Source organism: Phycodurus eques, chromosome 16 (genome assembly GCF_024500275.1).
Source record: "Phycodurus eques isolate BA_2022a chromosome 16, UOR_Pequ_1.1, whole genome shotgun sequence".
Classification (NCBI taxonomy): domain Eukaryota; kingdom Metazoa; phylum Chordata; class Actinopteri; order Syngnathiformes; family Syngnathidae; genus Phycodurus; species Phycodurus eques.
In genome coordinates this window covers 7437425-7454911 of record NC_084540.1, presented here as the reverse complement: position 1 = coordinate 7454911, position 17487 = coordinate 7437425, and the positions used below count along the sequence as shown (strand labels likewise).

At 44.5% G+C, this 17487-nt stretch overlaps 1 protein-coding gene across 4 annotated transcripts in view; it reads right to left on the bottom strand.

The window, feature by feature from the left end:
- LOC133415306 (MAGUK p55 subfamily member 2-like) overlaps positions 1-17487 on the bottom strand; it is a 142875-nt gene that overhangs the window by 71403 nt on the left and 53985 nt on the right. For all 4 annotated transcript variants that reach the window (XM_061701267.1, XM_061701265.1, XM_061701268.1 and 1 more), the window contains 4 exons: positions 13814-13945; positions 13422-13524; positions 3821-3889; positions 3564-3725 (listed from right to left, as the gene is read on the bottom strand). In XM_061701267.1, the coding sequence (XP_061557251.1) occupies positions 3564-3725; positions 3821-3889; positions 13422-13524; positions 13814-13945 (466 nt within the window). The remainder of the gene's footprint in view (positions 1-3563; positions 3726-3820; positions 3890-13421; positions 13525-13813; positions 13946-17487) is intronic.

Sequence of the window (17487 nt, the reverse complement as noted above, 5' to 3'; positions counted from 1 at the left end):
CATGAGGAAAGCATCTGGGTGGGCCGTCAGCTGTTCACTGATATGATGGTATAGTTCATTTAGCACCTCACTCCTGTTATTGCTGGAGTTTGGAGGAATATAGACTGCCACAAGCAGTATGGCAGTGAATTCCCTCAGTAAATAAAACAACCAGGACTTCAGAGCCATAAACTCCAATAGCGATGAGCAGTGTTGACTGACCAAGATAGTGTCCTGGGACCAGGCGTCATTGATGTAAACACAGAGTCCGCCGCCGCGAGTCTTGCCTCCCGCCACAGTTCTGTCCCCTCAATAGCATGCTAGCCAGTCGAGTTGAATGGAGCTGTCTGGAATGCTCCTTTCAGCCATGTTTCCACAAACACAAAACTACAGCACTCTCATTGAATTGAATGCCCGTGACCTTCGGTCCCTCAGGCGGCACTGCATAAAAAACCGACATCAATGTGGAAAAGGATATCACCACATGGGCTCAGGAACACTTCAGAGAACCAATGTCAGTAAATACAGTTCGGCGCTACATCCGTAAGTGCAACTTAAAACTCTACTATGCAAAGCAAAAGCCATTTATCAACAATATCCAGAAACGCCGCCGACTCCTCTGGGCCCGAGCTCATCTAAGATGGACTGATGCAAAGTGGAAAAGTGTTCTGTGATCCGACGAGTCCACATTTCAAATTGTTTTGGGATATTGTGGACGTCGTGTCCTCCGGGCCAAAGAGGAAAAGAACCATCCGGACTGTTATGGATGTAAAGTTAAAAAACCAGCATCTGTGATGGTATGGGGCTGTGTTAGTGTCAATGGCATGGGTAACTTAAACATCTGTGAAGGCACCATTAATGCTGAAAGTTACATACAGGTTTTGGAGAAAGATATGCTGCCATCCAAGCAACGTCTGTTTTATGGACGCCACTGCTTATTTCAGCAAGACAATGCCAAATCACATTCTGGACGTGATACAACAGCGTGGTTTTCTACTAAAAGAGTGCGGGTACTAGACTTGCCTGCTCCCATTGAAAATGTTGTGGCGCATTATGAAGTGTAAAATATGACAACGGAGACCCCGGACTGTTGAAGAGCTGAAGCAAGAATGGGAAAGAATTCAACCTGCAAAGCTTCAACAATTAGTGTCCTCAGTTGCCAAACATTTATTGAATGTTGTTAAAAGAAAAGGTGCTGTAACACCGTGGTAAACATGACCCTATCCCAGCTTTTTTTGGAACGTGTCGCAGCCATAAAATTCTAAGTTAATGATTATTTGCTAAAAACAATTAAGTTGTTCAGTTTGAACATTAAATATCTTCTCTTTGTAGTGTATTCAATTAAATATAGTTTGAACATAATTTGCAAATCATTGCATTCTGTTTTTATTTATGTTTAAGACAACGTCCCAACTTCATTGGAAATGCGGTTGTACTACTGGGGTGCCGTCTGCCGTCTTAAAACCTCTTTGTTGCCAAATTTTACCATTAATGTGACACACACTGTAAGCATATGCAGAGTCAGTGTAGACATTAAATTTCTTTCCAGCAGCTAGCCGGCAGGCAACAATTAATTAACACAACGTCCCAACTTCATTGGAATTGGGGTTGTATTTTTGCATAGTTTCCCCACGTCAATGTTTAAGATCATCAAACAAATCTAAGTATCTGACAAAGATAACACGAGTAAACACAAAATGCTGTTTTTAAACGGTGAGTTTGTTTATTCAGGGCGGAAAAAAATATTTTCAACGCTATCTGGTCCTGTGTGAAAAGGTAATGGCCCGCTTGTTAAATCATGAATTAACGGTGGCTAATCAAATTTTTTTTTCCATTTTCACTGACCAAGCCCAAGCCTGATTATCTCCAGACCTGTTCAATCAAGAAATCCCTTAAATAGAACCTCTGACAAAATTAAGTCAGCCAAAAGATCTCAAAAAGCTGCAGCAAAATGCCAGCACCCAAAGAAATTCAAGAATAGGTCTCCAACCAGACACTCAAGGTAGTGGCCATCCTAACCCAGGAGCATAGTGACGACTCATCCAGGAGGCTACAAAGAAACCCAGGACAATATCTTAAGAACTGCAGGCCTCCCTTGCCTCAGTTAATGTCGGTGTTTATGATTCAATAAGAAGGTAGAGACTGGGCAAAAATGGCATCCACGGCACAGTTGCAAGGCAAAAAACACTGCTGACCAAAAGAACATCGAGGTTTAAACAATAAAAAATAAATAAAAAATCTGAATGATTCAAAATACTTTTTGGAGAATATTCTATGGAATGACGAGATGAAAGTTGAACTTTTCAGAAGGTGTGTGTCTTGTTACATCTGTCCTAAATGTTACACAGCCTTTCAGAAAGAAAGAAAAAACATCCTTCCAACAGTCAAACATGTTGGTAGTAGTGTAATGGTCTGGGACTTCTTTGCTACTTCAGGTCTTGGACGATTTGCTGTGATTGATGGAAGCATGAATTCTCCTCTTTACCAGAAAATCCTGAAGCAGAATCATCATCCACGGATTCGACCAGCTGTTCGTGACCTCAAGCTGAAGCACACTTGGGTTCTGCAGCAGGACAACGATCCAAAACACACCAGCAAGTCAACTTCTGAATGGTTTAAAAAACAACATGGAGGCGTCGGGACTTGAATTCAATTAGAATGCTTTGGCATGACCTTAAAAAGGCAGTTCATGCTCGAAAACCCTCCATTGTTGCCGAATTAAAAAATTCAGCAAGGAAGAGTGGTTCAAAATATCGCCCCAGAGATATGAAAGATTCATTGCCAGTTATAGAAAACGCTTGATTTCAGTTATTGGTGCTGAGGGTGGCCCAAAGAGTTACAGTATTAGGTTTAGGGAGCCATTAATGTTTTTACACAGGGCCAGGTAGCTTCAAATATTTTTTCCCTCGTAAATAAATAAAATCATTTAAAAACTGCGTTCTATGTTAGCTTGGGTCTGATACATTTCTTTTATGATCTTAAACATAAAAGTGGGGAAACTATGAAAACAAATGATTTGAGAAGGGGGCAAATACTTTTTCACAGCACTGTATGTCTTTCCTTTTTTTTTCAGGAACACATTTCTTATTACAGCAATATACTTCATAAAACTGCACCGCAAACAATTATTTTAATATTAATAGACAGATGTATTTTTTTACAGAGACCGCTGTATCTTGTGCGTGTATGTATTGTATATTTCAATCTTGAGATATTTTGAAGTGGACAAACTCACAACCTCTATCCGTGTAGTAATGATAATTGACATACGTGATTTCCTTTCAGTTTGGAACAAAATGTTTAGAACACTATTTTGCTGCTTGCTTTTAAACAAATCATGCAGGTGATATGATAATTAAATCCTTAACTATAAGCATTTTGTTTTGTTATGCACAGGTTTTGAGGCATTGCTCCCATAAATTATACTACGTATGTTTATTTAACATTGATAAATTAGTACGATGAACGCAACACACATACCAAGTAAAATTATGTTCAATTGGATTAAATTAGATTAGATTGTCTGTGAACCAAAGTGTGAACTATGAAAAATAATATATAAAAGTTGTAAAGTAATTTTATACAAGGAATTGTGGTTCCAAAGAGATGGGGATCCTTCAACAGAAGCATGTTCTTCAATCTGCGCCTTCCTACACCTTGGGCACCAACCAAAATCAAAGTTTTCCGCTTGAAAGGAGGGACCTTGGCCACCTCTTCGTAGAGCAATATCTCATGTCTATCAAAGTCTGAAACAAAAAATATTTGAGATGACGATAAAAGTGAAAGGAAATTAGAACATAGGCCATATTAATACATTTGCAAATGAAAGGGTTTTCAATACCTGCATTTTTTGTCGTAACATACATCATTTTTTTCTTTCTCTTCACACCAACACCTGTGCACAAATTTCCTGTAAGAAATGTGAAAGAAACAAAATATTACAAATAAGAAAAATTATAAAGTAAAAAAAATGCACACCTATAAGCCATAAAATGGGGTAAAGGGGTTTTACAACTTTCCGTTGTTAAAGGATCAAATCTGCATCCATCCCTTTCGATACCGCTTGTCATTGCGGGTAAGGTGTAACATATCCCAGCTAACTTTGTGTGAGAGGTGGGGTAGACCTTAGACTGTTGCACTGGCCACCACAGACTAGTAGAGCTTCTTAAGGGTGACCCATGTTCTGGGTGGTAGCTCAGCATTGTGTTGGGAGAAAGTGTTAATTGAGTGTGTGGGCTAGTTTCATTCTCCGTGTGTCGAAGATGTTACATTGGATCCACGGAGGTTTGCAGCTTGGTGGGAGAAAGTGTGTCTGAAAGTGAGGTGTCTGTGACCCAGTTGTGCTTTCTGGATGAGGGTATGGATGATGTTTGAGATCCAACATGGCCTTGTTCACCATCTTAGAGGTAAGATCCTCTCTGCGAAGAGCTATAGGTACAATGCCAAATTAACACTGGTAGGAGCTCAGACTGGGTGGATTGTAGGCAGCCAGTGATGATCCGAGAGGGCTTATTGAGGGACCATGCATCATCTGCAAGATGGCGCCTCCAAGAGCGGACCCCTCGGTAACGTGCTCTCTAGTATTGACCATGGTGTATCCTATTTCTTCCTCTTTGGAGACATTATGCGACTTCCGTATACGAGGAAAGAATTGCTAAGCGCTGGTGAGGGCCCTCCGGACCTTTTTCTGCCAACTTTCAGAAATCAACAAAAAATTTTTGTGGAGTTACGCTTGGAGAAGTTGAAGCTGACGCCACAGAGGAAGGCGTGCCGGAGTGCAGGTTAAGCTCTGACAGCGTGGATTTCAAATGCCGCTTCTGTCGATTCATCTCGCAAATCTCCACTCTCTACCCAACAAAATGGACGAGCTTCATCTTCTCACAAAGACCAGTAAAGACTTTGCACATTCTGCTGCCCTCTGCTTCATGGAAACTTGGCTTTTTGAACACACCCCTGATGGCGCCGTACTGCTGCCTGGCTTCCGACGACACCGTGAGGACTGTGTGACACGAAGCTATTGGGGAAAACAAAACATCAACATCGACAAAAAATAGTGGACTGATGTCACGGCGCTCAGCATGCACTGCAGCCTGGACTTGGAGCAGTTGTTTTTTAATTGTAAGTCATTCTACTCCCCCTATGAGTTTGCTTCATTCATTCTTGCCGGTGTTTACATCTTCCTCAGACTAACACGGACACTGCACTGCAAATGCTGGCTGACCAAGAAAACTAACTTGAAAAAAGGCACTCAAATAAACCCTTCATTATTCTCGGGGACAAAGCAAAACTCAACCACAACCTCCCTAAATACATGCAGCAAACCCCACACCCACCCAGCTGCACCACCGACGACCACATCACACCTCTGCCCAACCCCACGCACCCCCTCGTGCATTGACCATTCACAAACAGGACGTGAAATGGGTCTTTTAAGGTCAGGGCACAAAGATGTTATGGGGTCCGTTAAAATTTGTAGCGTTTATTGGTTGGATAAAAGCTTAAGTAATTTGGGAAAAGAAAAAGTCGGAAGCTAGACGCTTGCATCTACTTCTGGAGTGAGCCAATGAACTTTCGAAGGTTATAATCAAACTATTTGTCTCGTGTAGCGCACCACGTCTCTTTTTATATTTGTAAATTGGTGGTAAATTGTACCTGTAGAGGTGCCAGGACAACGGAGAGGCGTGGGGGAGTCCACAAGGTCAGCTCTTGACATGGCGCTGTCAAATACAGAGCGGGGCCAGGCGCAGTGGCAGGAGCCCTTGACATTTCCCCGTAATCATTTTCATGATTTAAGGTCAGAGAGGGGTTATCGAGCCTTGCCGGGCAACTGAAAGATGGGGGCTCACCGGTTTTGTCTGAAAGTGGAGGCCCTTTGGAGTACTGTTGCCGGTTGGCAATTAGTAGGCGGGCCAGCTGTTGTTCCCGCCGGACAAGTACTAATTCGGTTTCTTATTTGAGCTTTAGCTGTTGAAGCCGGCTCTAGGGCTGTCAATTGTGACATGAGTTCACATGGGTGCTCAACACTTTTGGAGCGTTCGTCTTTGAGCATTTCAAAGGTTTGTTTAAGTTTTCTGATGTCCTCAGTGACATTACGCAGCCTCCACTCTGCGCGCTTATTGGCTATTTCGCTTAATTTGACTTCTGAGGGTTGATCAGTCAACTCCGACACATCACTTTTGAGTTGCAAAATTTTGGATGCGGTGGTTTGCAACAGTAACCCTTCCTGTGTGAGGTTAGTCTGTACGCATGAAGCAAGAGCTTGTTTGAACTCCTTGTTCTCATGGGCCAGTAAGACACTGTCGACGGAAAGCGTCGCTTGAACAGTGTTGGCATTGGGGGTGAGGTGTACACTGTGTGCTTTCACATCCTCAAGCTAAGTTTCAACATCAACTAGGCGGGCCCTGCAAGGTTCAAACGAATGTTGGACTCTTGATAGCTGTGCCGTTAAATTGACTTGTTTCTGCTGTTCAGCTTCTAGTCTGAGCCTCATTCGGCTATCTTCCACATCGCTCCATTTGAATTGTGACACTAAGTTCAGGACCGCGCAACAAAGCATTCGAGTGAGATTCTTATCTTTCAGCGTTTTGTGTTTGGCGTCGCTCATGAGTTGGATTATGTTAAAATTGAGGACCTCAAGGTTAGCATATTTGACGGATTCTGCAGAACCCGGGTCGAGTTAGGTTGTTTACAAGCTGTTCTAATGTGTCCAGATTCTCATACTGACGGACTTTCTGGAAGTTCCGCCATAATTGCGTTGCGCGTGCACTAGTTATACGTTGTAAGCAACTGGATTGTTAGTATTGTAAGCTTGTTTAAGCTAATTTGGGATAGATGCACAAGATAAGCACGGTAATTCATTGGTAATGATCAAACAGCGTTTGCAAACTATGCTGTGGTTTATCACATAACCTTAAAAGTGTTTGAGAATGTGAATAGAAGCAAAAATAGAACAAAATTGTTGACGTCAATTTTATGCACAAAGCTTATTTTATCCAATTAAAACTGATGCGCGAGTGTTGGCAATTAATCGTTGCTTTAAAACAATTGTGAAGGACACCTTGGTGGAATAAATCGAATCAGCTCTTAGTTTGAAACTCCAACTAATTCAACAAATTAATTTATTTAGCTTTGATAAATAAATAAAATGTTGTTATGATAAAAGTAAACTATTCGATTTGACTGTGACGACTTGCTGAGCATGTCAATTTAATTTGTGAAATCAATTTGGAACTTTTAAAAAGCTCCTCGGTGGCAAGGTGGATGAGATTGAGTGGGCGGAGTTCCTAAAGGCTGTGATGTTGTGGGGCTGTTTTGGTTGACATGCCTCTGGATGGCAAACTGTGGTGGTGGTCCCCCTTTTTAAGAAGGGGGACTGGAAGGTGTCTTACAACTACAGGGGGATCACACGACTCAGCCTCCCTGGTAAGGTCTATTCAGGGGTGCTGGAGAGGAGGGTCTGTCGGGAAGTCGAATCTCAGATTCAGGAGGAGAAGTGTGGTTTTCGTCCTGGCCGTGGAACAGTGGCTCAACACCCTTGGCAAAACCCCTGATACAGCTGTTCAGTCCCTGTACGAACAGTGTCAGAGTTTGGGCCACATTGCTGGCAGTAAGTCGGACTCGTTTCCGGTGAGGGTTGGACTCCACCAAGGCTGCCCTCTGTCACCGATTCTGTTCATTATTTTTATGGACAGAATTTCGAGGCGTAGAGGGGTCGGGTCTGGTGGCCTCAGTATTGCATCTCTGTTTTTTGCAGATGATGTGGTTCTGTTGGCTTCATAAGGCCTGCAACTCTCACTGGAGCGGTTCGAGTGTGAAGCGGCTGGGATGGAAATAAGCACCTTCAAATCTGAGACCATGGTCCTCAGAGGGAAAAGGGTGGCGTGCCCTCTACAGGTCGGTGAAGAGATCCTGCCCAAAGTCAACAATGAATCTTCTTTCAGACTGGCAATTGTTTTGGAATTAAATCAGGAAAAAAATATTGTCTTTTTTAATTTGAATGAAATGTTTGCAAAGAAAGAGACAGACAGAGAGGAACTTGAAGTTGCTTTGCGCCTCTCCCCCGGAGGAACACGGTAGAGCAACGCACAGTTAAACTCAAATGGGAGGGAGTCAAGGAAGAAAGGCCCATTCACACAGTTATTTTGTTTCACAGTGTCACTTTCACTGTCATACAGTGCAGATGCTTTTCTGCTTGCTTCGCCTCTGTTTACATTTTTATTGCTGAGCTGGGCGGTGGCCGAAGGCGGGGACCTTGGCGATCTGATCCCCGGCTACAGAAGCTGGCTATAAGGACGTGGAATGTCACCTCTCTGGCAGGGAAGGAGCCGGAGCTGGTGTGTGAGGTCAAGATGTTCTGACTAGATATAGTCGGACTCATACTTACTTACTTAACTATACGTATTGCCCCCAGGCTCGGCGCCTGTATGTTGGGTTTACCCCGGTGGACGAGAAGGTAGCCTCCCTTCGCCTTCGGGTGGGTGGACGGGTCCTGACTGTTGTTTGTGCCTATGCACCAAACAGCAGTCCAGAGTACCCACCCTTTTTGGAGTCCTTGGAGGGGGTGCTGGAGAGCGCTCCCGCTGGGGACTCCATCGTTCTGCTGTGGTACTTCAATGCTCATGTGGGCAATGACAGTGAGACCTGGAAGGGCGTCATTGGGAGGAACGGCCCCGCCCGATCAGAACCCGAGCGGTGTTCCGTTATTAGACTTCTGTGCTCAGAACGAATTGTCCATAACCAACACCATGTTCAACCATAAGGGTGTCCACACGTGCACTTGGCACCAGGACACCCGAGGTCGCAGTTCGATGATCGACTTTGTGGTTGTGCCATCGGACTTGCGGCTGCATGTCTTGGACACTCGGGTGAAGAGAGGGGCGGAGCTGTCAACTGATCACCACCTGGTGGTGAGTTGGATCCGATGGTGGGGGTTAGATGCCAGTCTGACGTGGCAAGCCCAAATGTATTGTGAGGGTCTGCTGGGAACGTCTTTCAGAATCCCCTGTCAGAAGGAGTTTCAACTCGCACCTCCGACAGAACTTTGCTCACGTTCCGGGGAGGCGGGGGACATCGAGTCCGAGTGGACCATGTTCCGCGCCTCCAATGCTGAGGCGGCTGACCGGAGCTGTGGCCGTAAGGTGGTCGATACCTGTCGTGGCGGCAATCCCCAAAACTGTTGGTGGACACCAACGGTGAGGGATGCCGTCAAGCTGAAGAAGGAGTACTATCGGGCCTTTTTGGCATGTGGGACTCCTGAGGCAGCTGGTGGGTACCGGCTGGCCAAGCCGAATGCAGCTTTGGTGGTCGCTGAAGCAAAAACCCGGGTATGGGAGGAGTTTGTTGAGGCCATGGAGAAAGACTTCCGGACGGCTTTGAGGAAATTCTGGACCACCATCCGGCGTCTCAGGAGGGGGAAGCAGTAAACCACCAACACGGTGTATAGTGGGGATGGGGCGCTGCTGACCTCGACTCTGGATGTTGTGAGTCGGTGGGGAGAATACTTCGAAGACCTCCTCAATTCCACCGGCACACCTTCCCATGAGGAAGAGTGTCTGGGTTCTCTGAGGCGGGCTCTCTTATGTCTGGGGTTGAGGTCACCGAGGTGGTTAAAAAGCTCCTCGGTGGCAAGGCCCCGGGTGTGGATGAGATTCGTCCGGAGTTCCTAAAGGCTCCGGATGTCTGGTTGACACGCCTCTGCAACATCGCGTGGACATCTGGGACAGTGCCTCTGGATTGGCAGACTGGGGTGGTGGTCCCCCTTTTTAAGAAGGGGGACCGGAGGGTGTGTTCCGACTACAGGGGGAATCACACTCCTCAGCCTCCCTGGTAAGGTCTATTCAGGGGTGCTGGAGAGGAGGGTCATTCGGGAAGTCGAATCTCAGATCCAGGAGGAGCAGTGTGGTTTTCGTCCTGGCCGTGGAAGAGTGGGCCAGCTCTACACCCTTGACAGGGTCCTCGAGGGTGCATGGGAGTTCGCCTAACCAGTCTACATGTGTTTTGTGGACTTGGAGAAGACGTTCGACCCTGTCCCTTGGGGAGTCCTGTGGGGGGTGCTTCGGGAGTATGGGGTACCGAACCCCCTGATATGGGCTGTTCGGTCCCTGTACGACCCGACTCAGAGTTTGGTCCGCATATCCGGCAGTAAGTTGGACTTACCGGAAGAGGGTTGTACTCCGCCAAGGCTGCCCTTTGTCACCGATTCTGTTCATAACTTTTATGGACAGAATTTCTAGGCGCAGCCGAGGCGTAGAGGGGGTCCGGTTTGGTGGCCTCAGTATTGCATCTCTGCTTTTTGCTGATGATGGTATCAAGCCGTGATCTCCAACTCTCACTGGAGCGGTTCACAGTTGAGTGTGAAGTGGCTGGGATGAGAATCAGCACCTTCAAATCTGAGTCCATGGTCCTCAGTCGGAAAAGGGTGGCGTGCCCTTTCCAGGTCGGGGATGAGTTCCTGCCCCAAGTGGAGGAGTTCAAGTATCTTGGGGTCTTGTTCACGAGTGAGGGAAGAATGGAACGGGAGATCGACAGGCGGATTGGTGCAGCGTCTGCAGTTATGTGGACTTTGTATCGATCCGTTGTGGTAAAGAAGGAGCTAAGCCGAAAGTCGAAGCTCTCGATTTACCGGTCGATCTACGTTCCTACCCTCACCTATGGTCACGAGCTGTGGATCGTGACCGAAAGAACAAGATCCCGGATACAAGCGCCCAAAATGAGTTTACTCCGCAGGGTGTCTGGGCTCTCCCTTAGAGATAGGGTGAGAAGCTCGGTCATGCGGGAGGGGCTCAGAGTTGAGCAGCTGATCCTCCACATTGAGAGGAGCCAGATGAGGTGGCTTGGGCATCTGATAAGGATGCCTCTTGGACGCCTCCCTGGTGAGGTGTTCCAGGCACGTCCCACCGGGAGGAGACCCGGGAACGACCAAGGACACACTGGAGAGTATACGTCTTTCGGCGGGCCCGGGAACGCCTCGGGATCCCCCCGGAAGAGCTGTATGAAGTGGCTCGGGAGAGGGAAGTCTGGGGGTCCCTGCTAAAGCTACTGCCCCCGTGATAAGTATAGTATGGTGACATGAACTTCACTGCTATAGGCACATGTGTTAGTTAAACTCACAAGGCAATTCACATTAACATGCTTCATGAGACCCACTGACACTGTCCTACCTGTGAACAGACCTTTTTCCTCAAACTGACTGACTGCTTAGATGACATTATGACTGACATTGAATCAGTCCTGTGTTCATTCATCACGGTCTGGTTTGGTGCTGCTACAAAAAAGGACAAACTCCGACTGCAACGGACAATCATTGCCGAAGAGATTGTCGGTACCCCACTACCCACCCTTGAGGACTTGCACGCTGCCAGAACTAAGACAAGAGCATGCAAAATCCTATTGGATCCTCCACATCCTGGTCACCACCTCTTCGAGCTCCTTCCCTCAGGTAGGCGCTATCGATCAATGCAAACTAAAGCAACCAGACATTCCAACAGCTTCTTCCCTCTTGCCATTAACTTCTTAAACATCCATCCATCCATTTTCTACCGCTTATCTGAGGTCGGGTCGTGGGGCTAGTAGCTTTAGCAGGGACGCCCGGACTTCCTGCTCCCCAGCCACTTCATCCAGCTCTTCCGGGGGAATCCCGAGCGTTCCAAGGCCAGCCGAAGGATGTAGTCTCTCCAGCCTCATCAGGGAGGCGTCCGGGAGGCATCCAAATCAGATGCCCCAGCCACCTCATCTGGCTCCTCTCGATGTGGAGTAGCAGCGGCTCTACTCTGAGATCCTCCCGGATGACCGAGCTTCTCACCCTATCTCTAAGGGAGAGCCCGGACATCTTGAGGAGGAAACTCATTTCGGCCGCTTGTATCCGGGATCTTGTTCTTTCGGTCACGACCCACAGCTCGTGACCATAGGTGAGTGTAGGAACGTAGATTGACCGGTAAATTGAGAGCTTCGCCTTTCGGCTTAGCTCCTTCTTTACCACAACGGACCGATACAAACTACAGGGAGATCACACTCCTCAGCCTTCCTGGTAAGGTCTATGCAGGGGTGCTGGAGAGGAGGGTCTGTCAGGAAGTTGAATCTCAGATTCAGGAGGAGCAGTCTGGTTTTCGTCCTGTCCGTGGAACAGTGGACCAGCTCTACACCCTTCGCAGGGTCCTTGAGGGTGCATGGGTGTTAGTTCAACCAGTCTACATGTGTTTTGTGAACTTGGAGAAGGCGTTCGACCGTATCCCTCGGGGGGTCCTGTGGGGGGTGCTTCGAGAGTATGGGGTACCGAACCACCTGATACGGGCTGTTCGGTCCCTGTACGACCGGAGTCAGAGTTTGGTCCGCATATCCGGCAGTAAGTCGGACTCGTTTCCGGTGAGGGTTGGACTCCGCCAAGGCAGCCCTTTGTCACCGATTCTGTTCATAACTTTTATGGACAGAATTTCTAGGCGCAACCGAGGCGTAGAGGGGGTCCGGTTTGGTGGCCTCAGTATTGCATCTCTGCTTTTTGCAGATGATGTAGCTCTGTTGGCTTCATCAAGCCGTGACCTCCAACTCCCAATGGAGCAGTTCGCAGCTGAGTGTGAAGCGGCTGGGATGAGAATCAGCACCTCCAAATCTGAGACCATGGTCCTCAGTCGGAAAAGGGTGGCGTGCCCTCTCCAGGTCGGGGATGAGATCCTGCCCCAAGTGGAGGAGTTCAAGTATCTTGGGGTCTTGTTCACAAGTGAGGGAAGAATGGAACGAGAGTTCGACAGGCGAATCGGTGCAGCATCTGCAGTGATGCGGACTTCTTAAACAGTTAACTTACAATTAAATTGTAACATGCTGCCAATTTTATCTTGAGATTGTTGTCACATCTCTGTCGGGCCAATTATATATTACTCGTGCACTCACTGTGGTAGTCTCGACAACCTGCAACTCTGTTGTTGACTAATACTGGCCACTCATGTGCTTGAGAAGTATCTGCACCATTTGCACTATTTACATTGTCCCAGATTATCCCACTTGTAGTCACTTTAAACTGCTTAAATTTATTGAAGTCTGCGCTATTTGAACAATGGTCACTGCACCAGACGATTGTTCTATTAGTCATTTAAAACTGCTCTAATTGCTAGAGGACTCGGCATCATTTGCACAATTGTCCCCAATTTTTTTTTTAAATAAATAAAAAAATTGTACCGGCATTACTTTACTGATAACCTTTTATTGCTCAGTGACTGTGTTTTTATGTTTTTAGTCATCGGACTAGAGGAGCTCCAACTACCGGAGACAAATTCCTCGTGTTTTTTACATACTTGGCCAATAAAGATGATTCTGATTCTTGTTTGTATCATGTAAATATCTCTTTGTATTGAAAAAAAAAAAACAAAGACAAGTTTGCTTCGTTAATTATTCTACAAAAGTGGAATTTTCAACACACTCGTCTTTCATTTGTTGCTTCTTTCCTTGGTTACCTGGAGGAACCAGTTCCATATCCCTCTTGACAAATGCTTTTCTCTTCTCTTCCAGCATTTGACTGGGAATCAGTCCTGCAGTTCCACCCTCCACATGACATGCCTGAACCACAGACATATAGGATGCATACACATACAGGATGTATACATCAGGACCAAAAATTTTAAATATATAAACGTAACTCACATTCAATAAAAACTGAAAGAAACGAATGAACATAAGAATAAACTGAGTATAAAAATGAAAACAAAAGTCTCGAAATGAAGAAAGAAAAATGATATGGTTAATGAAGCAGACCTTCAAATCTGAGGAGTGCTGTTGTTATGTTAGGCACAAGACACAGATATGGGGAAACAAAGAGTAAAATATACTCTAAGGTTTTTCACTTCACCTGCCACCAGTTGACATCGTCCTGGTTAACAATCTGAAGGATGTCTCCTGCCTTAAACCTTAAGCCAGCCTCCTTGCAGGGGATCAGATTGTCACTGACTGGGTTATAGTCATAGTGACACTTAAAGAACATCTACAAAAAAGTAAAAAAAACAATGATAAATGTGATGTGTAAATAATGAAATGCACAGCTTTTTCAGATCAGGGATGTTATAAGCTTCCTCAACCCAAATACATTACTGTAATGGTTATTAGAACAATCCGTAGAAGCTCTTTGACCAAAATTATATAGGAAAAAATTCATGGCCGAAGATGTCAAAGAATATTTATTTACTTGTCCAATACCTTTTAAGACCATTATGAAAAAAAATAAGACCTATCATTATGAAAATGGCTGCAGCCAGAGAATTCATTCAAATTGAACTATATAGTATCCAAGTAGGTTACGGTACATCCAGAAAGTATTTACAGTGCTTCCCTTATTTCACATTTTGTTATGTTACAGCATTATATCAAAATGGAATAAATAAAATTTTGCCTAAAAATTTAACAACACCCCATAATAACAACAGGAAAAACATAATTTTAAATATTGATAAGCAATGACATGTAGAAGTATTCATAGCCTTTCCATGAAGCTCAGAGATTTAGCTCATGTGCATGTTTCCTGATCCCTTCTCATCCTTGAGATGTTGCTACAGTTTAGGGTCCTCCTGTGGTAAATTCAATTGATTGGACATGATTTGGAAAGGGCCACACCTGTCAATATAGGTCCCACAATTCAACGCTGTGGGCTCTGAGGGGAACCGGCAGACTATCCACCACTATCGCTAACAGCATTTGGGCATTTAATGCAGCTACAACTATCAATCCATCCATTTTCTAGACCGCTTATTCTCACTAGGGTCGCAGGTATGCTGGAGCCTATCCCAGCTAACTGCGGGCAGGAGGCGGGGTAGACCCCACACTGGTTGCCAGCCAATCGCAGGCAGCTTCAACTACTGCACACCAATTTTTTTCAGTTTCCTCAAGCAGAGGCATATTTGAATTGCTCATAACTCAAACTTTGGCTCACAACACAAAATAAATTGACCAAGCGACGGCTCGTAACTTGAAAAACAGTTGGTGCACTCGTAAGTCAAGGCTCCAGCTCCCTGTGACCCTTGAACAGGATAAGCACTCGAAAATGGATGGATGAATCTATGAAACATTGAACACTTGGACATTCATGCACCTATCCATTTTCTTACGTTTATCTTGGGTCAGGTCGTGGGGGAGCAGCCTAAGCAGGGTAAATCTAGACTTCCTTATCCCCAGTCACTTTATTGAGCTCTGCCAGAGGATCCCGAGGCGTTCCCAGGACATAGTCCGAGAGTACCCCAGGGCCTCCTTAGACAAGTACACTCAAATGTTTAGAGAAGGTCAAATTAATTTCACCTGTAACAGTGCATTTTCGATGCATTCTGAGATTTCACATCCAAGACAAATATCCCTGTACATACGCACACATTATATATAGTGTTTGTTTTTTTCATGTTTCATGTTCATGTCATGGTTTTCGGTTCAGTATATGTTGACTGTTAGAAAAGTCATTTATGTCTTGTAAAGTAAGGTTAAAATAAAACTGCATTCTGACATTTTACACATTGTCACAGTCTGAGGTTAAAAGTATGTGAGATTCTGGCTACAGGTGAGAAGACATTACTAGTTCCAAGATTATTTTCCTTTATTTGGCTAAGAAGTTATCTTTAACCAAAACTAACAACAAATAGTTTTGCAGATATGCAGTGAAAGTGAATCTTATATGTGAAATTGAAAGTGAAAATATATAAGTAAAATATAAATGTAAAAGTGGCTTTAAAACCATGATCCCTGAATTTGTGCAAACAAAAGACCACATTAGTGTACATCTGTAGCGGATAGGGAAAATAAAACTGATAATTTTATTTTATTAATTTCTCCAAAATCCTTGGTTTGTTTTTATATTTCACTGGGGTTTGTTTTGTTTGTTTCCATTATTTTCTTGGGTTTGAGGTTTTCATTTGGTGGATATAACGAGTTTCAATCAGTTGCTTTCTGCGTGCTTTCTGCCTGCCTATAAGTGGCATGTTAAGCCTGTCGTACACTGAACATACAAAAGTCATTCGAGACAGTTTGCTCAGCAGACAAATTGCAGTGTGTGCTCAATTTATGGTGACTTTTCTGCCTCACAAGGCCTAGAGACGAATATCCAAAATGTTTGATATATTTCGCCTTGCGAGGTGAAAGACTCACTGTGTGCGTTCTATTTGAGCCACGCGTTGAGGGAAGAAATTCAGGTGACCAATCAAAACGCATGCTCGGTTCACATCATTTCAAGATGGCGGCCCCTTGCGAAAGTTGCAGGAGACTACATCTTAGAGGATAAATTGGTTGATATGTAGCCATGGCCTCATCCATGTTCTCCAGGTAGGCAACGACCATGCCTCGTCAATTAAAACGAGAAGGAAAAGCATTTCGTCTTCAATCCCATTCTTAAAATCAGACAAGGCAATGTGAAAGGCGGAAAACTCACTGAACATTACGCGCACACAGCTATCTGCTGGTCTCGCATGATTTTTTTTTTATCTCCAGTGTGTGGCAGGCTTACAAACGTGAATTCACACAATTGGTTGCCCTTTTTTTGGTTCATCACGCGACAAAAATAAGTCTAAAAGTGGAAGCTACTTCTGTGTCCCACCTTTTGTGAACCAGAACACAACGCAGATCGCTCTGGCTACATATCAACAACATAAAGTGAAACACTAACTTCTTAAAACCACATTAGGACAACATCCTTCATGGTAACATCAAGTAGCGAGTCATTATATGTAAGGAATGGCTACTTGATTAGAGATAGCAAGGAAGACCCGCAGCCTGGCTTGTCATCTCCTTGTTTTTTTTACAAGCAACATCCAGGCAGCTCGTATCCCATACTTAAAGGTGTTATGCACTTTGTTCGTGGAAGGATCAAACAAACATTACGGAGATACAGAGAGTAAAGCCATCACTCTGATAATTTGGGGGAAGCCCGCAACCGCATAAAAGCCATGTTTTGTTGTTTTGTTTTTTTATTTAACCCGCATGCACGGCCAAATAAATTGGGGTCCATAAAAGCGTATTGTACTGTGCATATATAGTGCAGTGAAAAAGTATTTGCCCCCTTCTCAAATTAAAATTATTTTTTGCATAGTTTCCCCACTTTCAAGTTTAAGATCATCAGACAAATGTAAATATCAAAGATAACCCAAGGAAACATAAAATGCAGTTTTTAAATGGTGATTTTATTTATTTGTAGAAAAAATATATATTCAAAGCTACCTGGCCCTGTGTGAAAAAGTAATTGCCTCAGTTGAACCATTTTGTCAAAAAGGTTCTATTTAAGTGATTTCTTCATAGAACAGGTGTTGAGTTAATCAGGTCTGGGTGTGGTCAATGAAAATGAACTCGCTTTTTAAAAAATTTGATTAACCACAGTTAATTCATGCTCTAAAGTTTCAGTGTGGGTGAAGTAATTTAATTAAAAATAAAGTAATATAATTACAGTAAGTTAGCATCCATTATTTCTGTCATGTAATGTTGATTTGACCTGACTGATCTGAATACACGATCTGACGAGAGCAGTGATTTCCAACCTTTATGGAGCCAAGGAACATA